Below are 16,431 nucleotides of genomic sequence, written 5' to 3'. Positions count from 1 at the left end.
GATCCTTGGAAAATGTAATAAATTTTTTTTTAGTAATGAATTATTCTTTACCTCAGAAGGAAATGAAACAAGTACAAATTACTCCGTTCCTTTTTTCCTAAAAAAACTTTTCCTATAGTTAATCAAAATGTTTTTTTCTCATAGCACTCTTAAAAACAAAATTAATCTTTCATACAATACCAGTACTTCTTTCTTAGATGACTTTTAAGAATATAGATTATTACTACTTCTATAGTATGTTATTAATAGCAACTGTACACGATCGTGTTTATGTGAAAGATTATTTTAATCCTTAGTACATAGTTAGAATTTAGTTTATAGTTTATAGTTCATTCAGTTACAATAGATGAAAATACTATCCTTTATTATAAATAAAATAAATAAATGAAATAATAAATATGTTTGAATTGGTAACAAAGTATTTTTTTAATTTCTAATCATCTTAATATAGGATATGTATTTCTAAATATTTAATATTAGTACTAAACAGAATTTGAAAATTAAGATGCTCTTTTCCCAAGATTACTTTTTATGTTGAAGAAATACTATAATAAGAAATTATGTATCATTCCCTCAGTGCTGTCTGTTCAAACTGATGAAAAGTGAGTTTTCTCAAAACTCTTGCTCTGTCCTGTTTCCTCCACAAAAAACTGATAAAGCTAATCCTTCATCGTTTATTTTTCTTAGAAACATGCACAAATTAAACAGTAATAGCTGGCAGTTGTATCTAAAATATGGCAGATTGTTCCCTTAATGCCATGGCAGCAGAGTTTGATGGTGATTTTCATAATATTTCATCATTTATGTAACTCTGCTGTTTGTGACTACTATAGAACTATAGAGGGCATTACATTGTTATATTGAGCATGTCCTGTTACAAACCCCAGTACAACTCAATCACCAGTAAGAGACTTGTTCTCCATCTGCTGGTGTGAACCATAGGCAAAATGTATTACAAAGTATTGCATATCACCCCCTAGTAAACTGGATGGAAGTCCACTCCTTTACATACAGTACCTTTTATGGTTGATTTGACTTTTTTAAGATGAGTAACAATACCTTTCTAAGTTCTCATCCCACAGTAAAACATTACCATATGCATGTTTAAATGCATAGATTTATTGATTATGGAATTTATTGATTATTATAGGATGCAATAAAGTACGTTTTGTGACTGTCATCAGTGTTTTGCAAAACAAACATTAGGCCTTTAAATTTTTTATTAATAACATCATCAATACAAAAACATCTGATTTTGATTAATTGATTAGAGATAGTGACTGCATTTTCTGGTATACCTCATGAAACTGATTAACAAATGATCAAATACAGTAGAAGATTTCTTCTTTCTTATTTTTTAATGAAGTGCTTTATTATACGTCTTTCTTTTCACCAATGAAAATAAAATGACATACCATGTTTGTAAAATATTAATAGAAATATCTATTCTATCTTGACATTTTATTTATATTATTGTTGTTGTTGTTATTGTTATGGCTACAATTTTCATAGCACTACAAAGTACTTTGTACCACAGATTGTGAGTTAGTTAATTCATTCATACTGAGCACAATTCAAATTCTGGAAATTATTGGTGAGCTTGCAGGCCCTGCATTGCGTGAGGAAAGCGTGGACATTCCCAGCATTCCTCTGGTGTGACGTCCTGTCTAGAACCATTTATCATTTGTCAAGCCAGTCAATAAGAGCCCACGCAGCTTTGGTGGTGCTCAGCTACTGTAGTAGCACAGCTCCTCATGGGGGATCCTGGTCACAGGAGCTCAACCTGTTCTCTAAGGAAATTATTTTAATGGTTAATTCACTTGCATTGGCTCCCATTTTAATCTTTTTGTAAGTGCGTAAAACCATGAGAGAAAAATGACAACATATTACAAAGCCTCTAAACAGTGTGCAAATACACAAAATATTTTTGCCTCAAGAGTGTAATCACCAGCCCTTCTGATGAAGTTCTCCAGATATACTGTATATAAATACTTACTAACACCTCTTTAAAAGCTTCATGTCTAAGTTGTAATTGAGATGCTGGATTGTTGGTGAAATGAAGAAAACTGTATATGCAGAAATGTAAGATAAAATGTTGCCAATGGAGTGTGAAATTATCGTATGCATTATTATACGAAGGTAATTATGTTTGAAATATTAATGCATATCAGATGCAGATGTTGCTGCTCTTTTTTAAAATTGAAAAGCCATCACATGTCTTTGTGTTATCCGAATAGCCTCTTGTGCAAATACACAGTTGCATCTTTGCTAGGTTATTAAAATAGGATGCTTAACTCGTTTATTTATTCATTTATGCAGAGCAACAACAGATAGAATTTTATACTGAAAAATGAGTGATAGAGGCACTGGCTAGAGTGGTACAGCCAAGGAAGACTCCTGCAAAGCTCCCATTATATTTCTACTGGCAATCCTCATCTCCTACTGTTCAGCTCAGCACCTCCCTGAGGGAAGCATTCTGAAAGTAACATATACTGTATGCAATATACACATTCAGTAAATACATGTACAGTATACAGCCTATATATATTACATATTTATAAATGCCATACCTCTCTTGCTTCTTAGTAGAAATCCATGTATTTTTTTTCCTTCACGGGAGCAAAAATGTCAGTTTTTAAAATCATTGTTAATGTCTATGGGACTTGCAATTTTGCAAAATTGATATTACAAGCATTTTGAGCCAGTATCATCAAGTAGACCCCTCTAACTACTGTATAGATTTTTTGTTTACATAAGTGAGCCAATTTTTCTAAACCTTTTGTGATTAGTGCAAAAAGTAGAAGCTTTATTAGGACATTTAAATGCATTATCTTATTCTGAAGGGCGTGATAGCCCCGAGTAGTTATTACTGCATAGGCAGGGCAATGATGCTTTCCAAGGTGACTTGCCCAAGTCTCCTGAAAAAAAGTGCTTAATGTATAATAACTTATTAATATTGATGTTATTAAAATTGATTGCTGCACGTGTCATGCAAACATTTAGTAAGGAGTGCAATTTTGCATCTAAATAAGAGATCAATGAGAGCAGGTTATGGCTGTGCATGCACTGTTAGCCAGTTTGTTAACTCTATTTAACTTCATTAAAGTAAAATAATAATCAGAAAAAATTATAAATAAAGTACAGTCGCAGGGTGTCTTACCTCGCTACCAAAGGTTTTATTCATGCTTTTAATGACAACTGATTCAAGTTGCTGTGTGATTTAAAATATGCATTAAAGAAATTTGTTTTTAAATGCAGATTTATAGTCTAGTAGAGTCTTGCTGAATGGATTAAAAAACTGTTTAAAGTATACAAAGCTGACTTACATTGTGTAACAGAATAAGCAGAATCTTTATTGCTTAATTTATTTATATCATACAGAGCTTGTGAGCTCTGAGCTATGAAAATGTCCTCATTTACATTATAATGATACCCAGGAACGTAGCGGTTGGAGTGAGGACCTGAATCAGTGTGTGAGAGGCAAAGGATCATGTATGCACGAAAGTAGAGAGTGAAGTAGGAGAAAAACACACACAGGGTTTTCAAGCCTCTTGAGATGTTGTACCAAAAGAGGAAGAACAGAGATGTGAGTAAAACAGCCCTGCTAGGACAAAGCAGAGACAGAAAAGGCAGGAATCTGTAAGAGGTAATAGCAGGAGCATGCTGACCTCTCAGGCACGTTACCTGAAATGATGCCATCCACCATTGTGAAAAGCAGGACCCTTTCAAGAAGAACTCTGTTGAAGAGATTATTTCTCAAGTGTGGACAGTATGAGTATTGGAAATGTATTTACAGTTGATTCACTGACCATGGACAGTTTGGGAAATTGTGGAAAAAAAGACTTTGCAGATTAGACGGTCATGGTATGAGGTGATTGGTTGTCTGGAAAATAAATCCAGTTGGAGGGAGGGTCTGTCCAATGTAATATAAATTCTGTCTGTCAACCTAGGACAGAAGGCTGCAAAGGAACAAGTAATAGGTTTATTCCATGCTGAAAAAAAGAAGAAAGAGAACACAACGTTTCGGCCGTGGAGCCTTCTTCAGGTGTGAGAGAGACAGGGCAGTAGGCAAAGGTAAAGTAGCGGGAGAACAAAGGTTGGGAGGGAGGAGGAGTGAGAGGCGGGAGCAGGGGACAGAAAGAGAGGCAAATCAAGAGGTGTGAAGTCAGAATGGGTGCAGAGAGGTGTGAAATGAAACTTCCAATGAATGGAGAAAATTTAAAAGAACAGGAATCTGTCGTTAAGGGAAGGGAGAATGTGTGATCCTAGCTGCAGAATAATTTTAGTTTCGGTGGTCTTTCTGATGTATGAGTTCGGAAAACCGTCTTTGAGAACACAGACGGAGAGATTAGTGTGGTCGTGGCCGTCAGAGGTGAAATGAGAAACAATGGGCTTGGAGAGATCTTTAATCTTCACAGCCCTGACGTGTTCTCTGAAGCGGTCTCCGAGTCTCCTTCCTGTTTCTCCAATGTAGATGGCTGGGCATTTACTGCAAGAGATACAGTAAATAAGGTTGCTGGAGGTACAAGATGCTGTCTGGGTGATCCGGAATTGTCCTGAGGGGCCTTGAATGAGTGTGGTGGTGGCTGTGTACAGCACTTGCAGGTGATACAGCGAGCATTAGAATATTACTGATTATGAACTTGCCAGTTCCTTTTAAGGACTTCTTTACGGTAAAAATATAAATCACCTTTAGGTTTGCATTGCATATTAGTTGTATTGGGATATAAAATTGATTATCTAATTCTTAGACAATGAAATAAACAGCTTTATGCAGTGGGCTGTCCGTCTTGTAATTGAAAATCATTCGGGCTCCTTAAACTGATGTGTGTGCACAGCTCCATGTGAAATTGACTCATGCTGAAAGCAACAGGGAAAAAAAACAACTAGAAATTAAAAGAATTTCCGGATCAGAAAATGTACCATTTTGCATGACAAAAAACTACATAACCACTGTACTTAGGTAACAGCTATTTTTTGTTAGTGTAAGGGAATAGGCCTCAGCAGAGCAGATACTATATCTGGTCCTTAAAGGACCAACTAGGACCTTATGTGTGACTTATGTTGGAAATAAATGGTAACAACTGTGGGAATTTTACAGGTTGTTGCTTATTTTTTTGTTTCTGAACATGTTCTAATTCTAATAACATTGTTTCTTTTTTTGCAAATTATATACAGTATATATATAGCCATTTACTGTATATGTACAGTAGATGGGCATTTTTCTGAAGCAATATGAATTAAGTTCTTCACTCCACAGTACTGCAGCAGCCCTTCATCCAGCATGTTAAACCCACAATCTTCCAGTTAGTTCTAACCATAACTCTACACTACTACCTTAATAAATAATTTTGCATATGAAGTATAAGGGTGCTTATTTTTCTATACTACTTGCCTTGATCTTTTGGAATAAAAGCAATTTTAATTTTTTCAGAACTCTTACCAAAATGCCATCGACTGCGATGCCAACATGGATGTGTAATGACGAGGAATGGGACTTTTTGCTACTGTGGAGATGGGTTTGAGGTCGGAGAAGATGGACGGGGCTGCACAGGTAGGCAGAAGTTTACCAAAAACCAAAAATGAATGGTGACCTTCTTAATTTTGCCCTACTTTTTTAACAAATCACCTTCAATTGTGGTCAATTTTAAGCAAATCAAGTCCTAATTGTAATAAGCCAGAAGCATGAAAATGTATACCCATTTATACACATCCATTGTAAAACAATTTTGACCACTGCAGACAAATGTCACACACTACCATGAAGAGAATAAATCATCCTTTCGTTGCCCATTTAACCTCAGAGATGTCACTTTGTCATGTCATGTCATTTACCAAACCTGCTTTATACCACACGATGTTGCGGGATGCTGGAGCTTACCCAGCAAGCAATGAGTGCAAGGCAGAGTAAACATTAGACAGGACGCCAGTCCATCGCAGGGCAAGTGCAAGCCCATCATGCATGGGGAGAATTTGGAGGCCACAGTAAAGGCTGAGGGGAGAAATTTGGCCCGGACACTGGGATAACTCCCTAGTCTTATCGAGAAATACCTGGGGATCTTTAATGACCCCTGAGATTCAGGACCTCGGTTTAATGTCTCACCTGAAAGACGGCCAAGCGTTTTGAATCGCCCAAAAATTGCCTTGGTTTTTGGCTTTCACCAAACCCAGTGATCATTTTTAGAAAATGCACTGGTAAACCCAAGTGTAGGCATGCACCATATTTGAAAAATATTGCTTCTCTGTATTTGTTGGAAACATTAAAGATTATTGTTTTTTTAATGCCTACAAGTTGCTATTCAGAGGAAAATATGTTTTACATCTTATGTATTTTATGTATTTTACATGTTTTTATGCACTAAAGAAACTTGATTGGTTCTAAGTTGTTTGTCCTTCATTCATAGATTATGATGAATGCACTGTGTATGGGATCTGCAGCCAAACCTGTACAAACAGCTATGGGTCCTATGAATGCAGCTGTACAGATGGCTATCTCTTGCAGCTGGACAGAAAGTCATGCAAAGCTAAAATCGGTAAGATGTTAAATATATTTCTAGCTCATTAACATTCTGTAAGCCAAAAAAAACAAAGACCCTTTATTTCAAGATATTTTGGACAAGTGTCCTTTAGCTGTTTAGAAAGAAATGTAATCTTTTTGCATTTGATTATTTTGTACATTGCAGTTTGGCCCATGCTAAATATACAGTTTTATGTTGAAGTCTCACAGCATTGTTGCAGTTATATTTCATATTATATAGATTGTGTTTGACTTTCACTTAAGGTAAAAATGTAGCTCCTATGTGCGTCTACTGTATATAAACACACAATGAAAGAGCAGGGTGACAGAGCTCTAGTTAAAGCAACTGACTTTTTGTGCTGTACACTCCTGCAACCTTCTTCAGATTGCTTTTTTAGTGAATGTACAGCAACTCACAATGTCACTGCTAAGTCAAGCTTTGCTGTGATGAAAATGTTTTATTTTTTTCTTGTGCAATTAAGATTGTGTATATTGGTTTTGTACAGTATATCTTTAGAAAATCTTGTACTGTATTTAATGCATTTTAAAAGTTAAGATTTTATTGTGGCTGGCACGATGGCAGAGCCTTGATTCCAGTGACATGGTTCAGGCCAGGGCTGACGTCTGCAGGGCGTTTGCATGTTCTAGTTTCCTCCCACCTCCTAAAGGCATGCCGGGTTAATTGGAGTCTCTGAATTCTCCCTGTGTGCTTGTGCATGTGCACCCTGTGGTTGGAGTCACCTTGCACTCCTGCTCTACTGAAATTGGCTTTGGGTTGCTGAAAATTATACTGGGGGTAAACTATAAATATAAATGGATAGACACAATAGCTGAAGTTAATGAACTGAGGTCTCCCCAAAAAATCTGTGTTCAGACAAGGTGGAAGTGTTAGATAAGCACAGCACGCAGTTCTGAATTATTAAAACATATAGTGTACAGTACAGTATGTGTTTCTGTTTATTGCGCTCCATTTCTGACACTATTTGTTGAAACTAATTGCGATTAATAACCCTTATGCAGATTCTTAGTACAACAGTTCAAAACTGTCCTGCATAGTATGACTAAACAAAAAATTGCTGAGCAAAAATAATAAGATACAGTATTCAGGTTCAAATTGAAATAATAAATAACATGGATTAAAACTTTTATTTTCATTTTATTTGATTTTCTTTTGTTACTTTTAGTTTAATTCCATAACTGAAATGCTTTATCTTTTGAAATTATTTTATTTGGCTTTTTAAAGTAAATTTTGGGCCTTTATGGACCTTGATGACAATAACAGGATAAACTTTACACGTGTGACTTCAGAACTTTACTCTGTGTAAACAAAATTGTAAGTACACATTTGAGGTTCAGGAAGTATGTAGATAACTTTTCCAATGCCTTTTAATATTCCTTGAATGGGATTTTTATTGGGAATCCAGAAATGGATAAATGCTGAGAGGCATGTGCAAGCAAATGTAGCGGTGTATTACGAAAGGGTCAGGGTCAGAGGTGAGTGCACTTCTCCGTTTTGTATGTCCTTACTGCATCGCCGCTTTTTGCTTCCTACAGGTAGGGGTCACAGTGCCTCTTCCTCTCAGCCAAAACTCCCTGTCTTCTGTAAAGCACTCCAACAGATTCCAGAGTGCTTCAATGGGATGTGTAAAGAACTCTAGGTGTCAATACGGATGGAGCTACCATGAAATAGGAAGGCAGTATGCCAGCCGTCCCCAGTGTGCTCTCCATGCTGTCATCCGCCTGGCAGGGAGGATGAGTGGATAGAGACCCCTCTGCTGGTGAAAGGCAGTGGCTCACCAAAACTATGCAATAGGAAGAGACACAGTATATCTTTTAAGTAAAATACAGGCAGCATTGCGGATTCCTCCACAGTGTCTTTTAGCTGAGTTTCAGGTTGGCAGCCTTTTTAATTACTGCAAAGTGCCACAAAAATAATATACATCATCACAAAACTACCTCAAAGCAATTGAGGTCTTACAGATCAAAATGAGGTTAGGATTCAGTGTGGAGCTACTATAAGAGTTAAGTTCAAGGATGGAGCTATTGATTTTGTTATGGTTTTTAGCATGAGTGAGTGTAAAGGTCAGTGCTGCGTTATTTATTTGTCTTATTGAAATTGTAATTGTATCACATATTAATACTGAAAAAATCCATAATAAGGTTAAGATATTGCCAGTTTAAGCATAGATGAATTCCTTTTTAAATTGTTTACTGCACTGTGTTTTTGCTATTATAATACCTAATTTGTCATTTCAGAAAAATGTTAATTTTAGTTATTCTTCAACACCCATTCTTAGTTCTCACTGTGCTATATCTGTCTGGGCTGCAGTTTAACTTAAGTCTACAAGTTGCCCCACATTTTAAAGGGGCAATGTATTCTGGGGAGCCTTCTCATTAGTCACAGCTTAGCTGTGGAGCAGCGAAGTTCCACACAGGTAGTCTGAGATTGCCCAAAGCGTATTAGACCTCACTTGAGTGCAGCATCCTTAGAGCTTTTAATCAATGTGACTGGTTTTCTTCCAGGAATTAAGTTGAACATCATTACCCATAAACTTAAATGAACCCCACATTCCCCTACATTAATATTCATTTAGCAACAGTGATTGCAATACCTTGATAATTATGGGACTTTCATTAGTCATGGGAATTCATGCATGTAAATTTCAGCATATGTGTGCTATATAAAGGAGCCAGACTGAGATACTGTATGTTGAGCGACATATTAAATTATATTTTTATAGTTAAAGTAACATCTGTTCTACACCATAGTATTTCATTATTAAAGGTTTTTGTTACAGTATCATTTTCTCAAAAGCCTCTTTAACGTTTATTAAAGGTATTCAGTGTGTTTCTAATTGCATTTTGCTTTTCAGCATACAGTACAATTTAAAAAAGGTTGAAATTGCATAGAAAAGCTTTTAAAAGCAAGTAGCAAGAATGGTATTCAGCATTAAAGTTTAAAAAATAGTTCTTACATTCACAAAAATAAATGTGACAAAAGTGTAGGTGTGTACATCAGTAAATAAGGTAAATCAGTCACATATTCAGATGCTGTCAGAGGGAGGAAGGCAATCTGCTCTGACTGATAATGTGGCAGGTAAACACAGTGGATCCATGCTCTACCACTGCTGGAGGAGGCCGGTGTTGTTTGTGGGGATACTGACATGGGCTCTGTCTCTATCTCAGTGTGGGATCACAGGGAAGTGTGTGAGGAATTTTCAAAGGAGATGTTTCCGTGAATGATAGTCACTCTAAGTTATCTTTACAATACTGTGAGAGAGGGAAACTACCTGCTTAGATGAATGGATGTCGGGAGATAACTTAAAAAGGTTGTGAAAGGGACATGAAGATTTATTACAGGAATTACAAAAACTGCTTGTGAGCTAAAGTTTCTATAAGAAGAGAGATTAATCATATCTTGCCCAAATGAACAGTGTATCTGAAATATCATATGGTCAATTAAGTGCCAAAGGTGGACAGTGATAATCTTATGACATTCATTAAATCACCTACAGGCTGCCCGAAAAGTAATGGGTTTCTCAATGTACTTTGCTCATACCATACTGCTCTTATTATGTGAATCTTCATATCTTCATCTCTCCTCCTTTTCATTTTTTATGTACACAAGCCAGTGAACGCCAATGCAAAACTACGTGAAATTCATTTAAAGCTGAGAGCAGAAGGGCATGTTCTTACACAGAAGGTTATTGGAGTCTGGATATTAATTATAAGTACATATTTACAGTATGTATTTATGAGACCTTATTTTATCATACTAAAACTCTTTTGTTTTTTCTCCTTCCATTCCAGAACCCAATGACAGACCTCCTGTGCTCTTAATTGCTAATTCAGAAAATATTGCCATAGCATCACTTACTGGAAACACTGTGCCAGACTTAAGACCTGTTATCACCAATGGAACTGTAACACTGGACTTCAGTTACAGCAAGGAATCAATTTGCTGGGTTACAACTCCAGAATATAACAGTCAGTTGAGATGTGCCAAGATGACAAAGTTGAAAGGTATCTCAGAAGAACAAGGAATAAGAATGGGACAAAACCTACAAAGTAAGTAGTAACAATGTGTCAATACATCATGGGCTGTATTTTCTTTACAAGATACCATCAGGTTTCTGAGTAATTCTCTATTATAAAATCTAGTTTTCTGAGAAGGAAATATAGCACAGAATTGCTTTAGGGTGCTTATTTTTAATTTGGTCCTGCAATTATACAAAACAACTTACATGTGTGCCCATTTATACTGGATTTTACTAGAGCGATCTGGGTGAAGCACTTTGCTCAAGGGTAGCACAGCAGTACCCATGGTTTGAACCCATGATCTTTCAGATCTTTCAAAGTCAGGAGCCCTCACAGCTGCCCTACTTTCATGGATAAGTACAGCATAGAATAGAAATCTGTGGAATGATTTATCATTGATAATGTTTCTTTATGGAAAGGGTAGGTTTGAATTTGTTCCAAGAAAATTTATGATGATATACAGTATGTGTGTAAGTTTCATTGATATTTTAAGCTTTGCTGGAGTTCAGAAGTATTGATTGAGTTATGTTTCAGCACATTGCTGATTATAGTTTAATTCATCAGCTGCCAATTTAGCATGCACACTAGATATGACTGCTCTGTATGCTACATCGAATCTAATCTTTCAGATCAAATCATAATTCTGAGGTGAATTTTGCATTAAACCTTGTAGCAATTCTTTTAGTTATACTTTAGTTCTACAGTACCAGTACTATGGTTGAGAGAGTCTAAGATTGCCCCAGGCAATTTCTGATTTCATTGGAATTTAGGATCCTCGCACCTGAAGACTTTTAGGCTTTTTACATGTTTGTTTTGCTGCTTGTGGTAAGTGAATCACCATTTCCCACCCCCAAATAGATGTTAAGCAATTAGTTCATTTACTGTTCAAATCATCAGACATACAAATATAAGAAAGGTTAGAAATGAGAGGTGGCTGTTCTTTCCATGTAGCCCATTTGGTTTAAATATTCTTTGCGGGAATGATCACAATCACAGCGTGATATATTGTTTTTGTAAGTAATTTACAAGAGGCAAGTCCCTGGTATTTAAAATTTTTAAAACTTAAAGTATACCATACAGTATATGTGGAGATATTATTCTGTATATATGAAATAAATGTTAATAAGGAGGCCTCATCTAAAATAATTTAACTGTAAAAATTCAGCTCATGATCTATTTTAAGAATGTGTTCAGAATAAGTTTATCTTTAATCAGAGATTCCAAGCTCAGTAGGGATTACTGGATGTTACTGACAGTTCTTTCTCAGTAATGAGCCCCTGCTGAATGTAAAGCACTTTTGAGTCCCAATCTGCATTGTGATCTGTAGTAGTTCTACAGCAAATGTGTAAGGATTTTTTTAATTATGTGGTTCATAAATAAAGGGCTATTTGTACCTCCTCATTTTCAGCTTTATTGACAAATCATTTTGTTTTACATATTTTTTTAAAAGTTAGAATGAATTCAAACTCACAATATAATTGTAGTTTAGCAAACAATAGTTTAAAAAAGGAATCAGTATATAGCATTGTTTCAAACAAACTGCACACATTTACATACTTCTGAAACAAACAGTAACAGGGTTCAGGCTCATTAGTGTGGGTCATTATTTATTAGTGACACGTCTGATTTCCCTTAATGGACTGCTTCCTTTCTTCATCAATATTTACACACTTTTCATGGCACAGCGGCAGTCCAGCATATTTTACATTTTCTGTTTTGTAATGACAAGAAGGCAATATACTGTAGGTGTGGTTATTTATTACCTATCATCACAACGATTTAATATAATAATCCACCTTTCCCAATAGAAATGTCACCAAACATTGCAATATATGTCTGTATGCTGAATTCATTCATAATTGAATGTGTTCCTCATAAATATAAGGGGATAATCTTCAATTATGAGTTATAGATATAGTAATGATCAATTATTTTTGTTCTGAAGCAAATACATTTCAACAAGTGTCTGAAAAAACTTGTATGTTAGTATGGGTTTTTAATAGGTTTCCACTGTGTAGAGAGAAATATTGTACATTACATTGCTGATTGTAGCTTACAGAACAATGTAAAAAAGATTCATGCAATTCACATGAGGCAAGCAGAAGAATGGTCCCAAAAGGTTTTTAATGGTTGTGTTAAAAGTGTGCAATGCACATTTAGAATATTGTGCACAAATGTTGGCACAATGTTACAAAACAATACTGCTGAAAAGTGACCAGGTACATTTGCGGGGTACAGAGACACTGTAACAGTCTAAATGAACAGAATGTTTTAATCTCTTCTTAGATTAAAGATCAGCCCATTAAACATCCTCAGATCAATTATCTACTAGCAGCCAACTGGGCTAGTTGGGCTGAATGGCCTCCTCTTGTCTGCCACCTTTCTTGTGGTCTTCTGCTTGGTGGTCGAGCTGAAGATTTCATCTGATTCAGACCGGCATTTTGGTGTCTAAGTTCCTAATGACAGTGAGAAAGAAAGGACTGAGATGCATTTTTTTAAATTTTAGTTTATTAGTTCAATGAACCTTTTGCAAAAAGTTTTAAAGCCCTATTTCACAGCTACCGTATTGTGAAAAGGTTACCTCATTATTTCGATTAGCAGGTCTTGATTCATACTGTATAATATGCTTATATTGTGTTATTATGACTAATCAGGCTTTAAAAGTAAATGCACCTCTATCTTCTGATCTGCCAATGCATGCATGTTAATTGCAATAATAGTTCTGTTATCATTTAGGCACTATGCCAGTACTATGCAGAGAAGCCAACACTAATAGAGGGTTACTAGATCAAAATTAAACCATGTGGGAGGCTTCGATGCATCCAGAATTTTTTTTCATTTAGCTAGAGAAACCAAATTGCTGAGAGATGGAAGGGAACATAATGTAAAAACATGCATTGTTTTAAGGGTGTTGTGGAAGATGAGTTTACTTCTAAGATTAACCATTGAACATCATGCCCTGGCATTTTAGAGGCTATAACAAACTATGATATGCAGAGATATCTGGCACTTTGTTATCAACCTTTTTCATTCTACTTGCAATACATTTGTCACACTTTTTATTGTTTAATAGATGAAGTGTTAATTGATTTTTAAATATCATTTCCACACAAGTTCTGCTTTAGGCCTTTTGGCACCATCCCATGTGAACCAGATCAGATGAGAGAAACAAGCCTTTCACCATCAGGATATGAAAAGAGTCATTACTTAGACCTACCTCTAGTGTTTCCTCCTTTTTATAAGGAATTTATTTTATTGTTGCTTTTTTTTCATAACAGCTGACTTTTGCACCCATTTATGAAGTTGGATATTGTACTAAAACAATTCAGGTAGTTCCTTGTTCAAGGGTACCACAGCAGTTACCCCCAGACCTGGACCTTAGCCATTGCTCCACACACTATAATAAATAGTAATCTTTTTATCAAAAATGTAGAGCTCTTAAAATGACTTTGTGATCCAAGCTTTAAAGGTGAAAAGCAGGTCAGAATCTTTAGAATATTTAGAAATAACAAAAACACAGAACTGATTGTAAAATCCCAGAATATCAATGCAAAGTTAAAAGATGATGAGCTTCATTTAATGCTTCATAGACTTAATATAAATCCCCTTCACTAATGAACATGCTCTCCAATGTGACTGGCATAAATTAGTATAACAAAATTGCAAGCAGATGTTTTTTTTCTTTAATGAAACTGAGATTCAAATAAACCTACAGTAAGTGAGCATCCCTAGAATTGTATTTATTTCTTCTAATCTGCCTGTGACTGAAAGTAAGCCATCTTTCTCTGTCCACAATCCAAACTTGCAGTTGGAGAGGTTTGACTATGAAACTGAGCAGTGTCTCTTGAGGGTCCTGGAACCTCACTTCTTTTTCATCTCTGCTAGTCGCAGGTGGAGACAACACATTAGAGAGCAAAATAAGGCTGACTGCAGCGTGTGGAGATTAATGAGCTTGAGATGAAAAGTCCTGCTGGACCCTGAGTAGATGAATCAGTATGGAACAATAACAGAGCTATCTGCTGCATCGCTCTTCTTTCAACTCTTTCACTTTGAAAGCTCCAAGTTCATGATGGCCCTACTGCTAAAACTAATTTCTGCTTACATTTGGATATTAAAAATGGATGATTGCTAGACCTTGAAGTTAATATACTGTAATATGTATAGATAAAAAGGGGGTGTTCCATTGACAGTTATTATGTGAAGTAAAACATTGCAATAAATCCAGTTTTAAGTTTGTCTTAGATTTAATTGAATAAGGATTCTTTTATTTTCATCGTAATGAAGCTTCAAGGTGTACGTTGATAGAATTACGTTCTAGCCAGTAATTGTGAGTGAAAAACTGTGCTGATGCTTTCCTGTTACATGCATCAAGATAATGTTTTACTCTGAAGCACCCCATTCCAAAAAATGAAGTGACACCATTAGAAGCTGCAACCCTTAATTGTTTCTAATTGCTCCTATTCTGGCAAGTGTTTATCAAGCAGTTCGGAGAGTGTAATCAGCTGCCCCACTAGAACCTAGAACACCTGACTAGTGCTCTGAATTTGATTTAAACAAGTGTGCTGAACTCCAGTTTTATCAGATTCATTGTGTTTTATATGCTCACTTTTACTCCCAAGCCCCTCTGATGAACATTTACCATGGTGAACTACAGTACTTGTGACATTACGTGCATGCCTTCACTGGGAAATGGGAATGGAATGACAATCCACAATAAGGTTTCTGAATAATTGTCACTATTGTACACAATTGCTGATGTTGGATATAGTTCAAGATGAGATGTCCATAGGATTCAATATTTCATCTATCTATATACAGTATCTATATAGACAGCAGCCTTTTTTTCAGGGAATTCTTTTGGTTTTGATCACAGTTTGAATCTCCTTTTGGATGTCTAGTCAGGAGTTTATGTTTCAATTTTTTTAGATTGCACTTAGTTATATAATCTTGTTTTGGAAGCTGGAGAAAAAAAAGTTTTTATTTCTAAACATGTATTAAAGCTTATTTATTTCATTCAAACCCATATTTCTTAAGGAAAGTTAACTTTGATTAAGCTGGGCCAAATAAAAATGGCAAAGAAACAAGACTAGTTATGTTACCTTGATTCAGTCAGTAAACATAAACATCTTCTGTCCTCCATAACCCACAATATTTTTTAACCTCTCTGGAGCCACTGAAGGGGTATTTCCTTACACCAGGTGACACTCTAATTTGGATTCCACCAGCTGTAGTGTGCTCCTGTTAGTGATCTGGACTTGGCCTCCCATTTCTTCATACATATTAGTCACCCTGCTACATTTATGTTCCTATACATAAATAATGTACTGTATATATGTACACAGTATGAACCGTACACTGCCTGCCAACAGTACTGTATCCACTCTGTATTGAATTACAGATGATGTATATACATTTTTCTGAAGTAAATATTTGAATATACAGATTTTACTGGCATTTAACTTCTCTCACCTATATTTGTTTCTGTTTGAGCATTAAAATTTTGATTATATATATATTCACAGGAGGTGCATTTGCAATATGTTAGATACCAAAATGTGTATACATCCTTTGCAATTCATATTGAAGATTTTGCGGACAGTGGAAAAAAATAACAGTCATAAACATAGGTCATAGACAGTGCCACTGTAAAAATGTCTAAGGTGGACAGATGCCATGGGCTTCCTCTGAGACCCTTTAAAATAATATTCCATGTGGCAACACAAAAGAGACCAACTTTCTCAAAGAATTCCGCCTTTTAATTTGCCATTTGGCTGTGCTAGTGTACATATGGCTGGTAGTTGTATGACCAAAAATTTCAGAAACTAGGATAGTACGGCCACATTTTCTAAATTTGGTCTGTTTTTCTAAGCCTTATA

General features: G+C 35.7%; 1 protein-coding gene across 4 annotated transcripts in view; it reads left to right on the top strand.

Moving 5' to 3' along the window:
- Nucleotides 1-16,431, top strand: part of LOC102685206 (low-density lipoprotein receptor-related protein 1B) — a 461,586-nt gene that overhangs the window by 179,518 nt on the left and 265,637 nt on the right. For all 4 annotated transcript variants that reach the window (XM_015358626.2, XM_015358625.2, XM_015358624.2 and 1 more), the window contains 3 exons: nt 5,435-5,554; nt 6,405-6,533; nt 10,328-10,585. In XM_015358626.2, the coding sequence (XP_015214112.2) occupies nt 5,435-5,554; nt 6,405-6,533; nt 10,328-10,585 (507 nt within the window). The remainder of the gene's footprint in view (nt 1-5,434; nt 5,555-6,404; nt 6,534-10,327; nt 10,586-16,431) is intronic.

Source organism: Lepisosteus oculatus, chromosome 12 (genome assembly GCF_040954835.1).
Source record: "Lepisosteus oculatus isolate fLepOcu1 chromosome 12, fLepOcu1.hap2, whole genome shotgun sequence".
Classification (NCBI taxonomy): domain Eukaryota; kingdom Metazoa; phylum Chordata; class Actinopteri; order Semionotiformes; family Lepisosteidae; genus Lepisosteus; species Lepisosteus oculatus.
The sequence above is the reverse complement of the archived record's forward strand: the minus strand, read 5'-3'. Positions and strand labels throughout refer to the sequence as shown.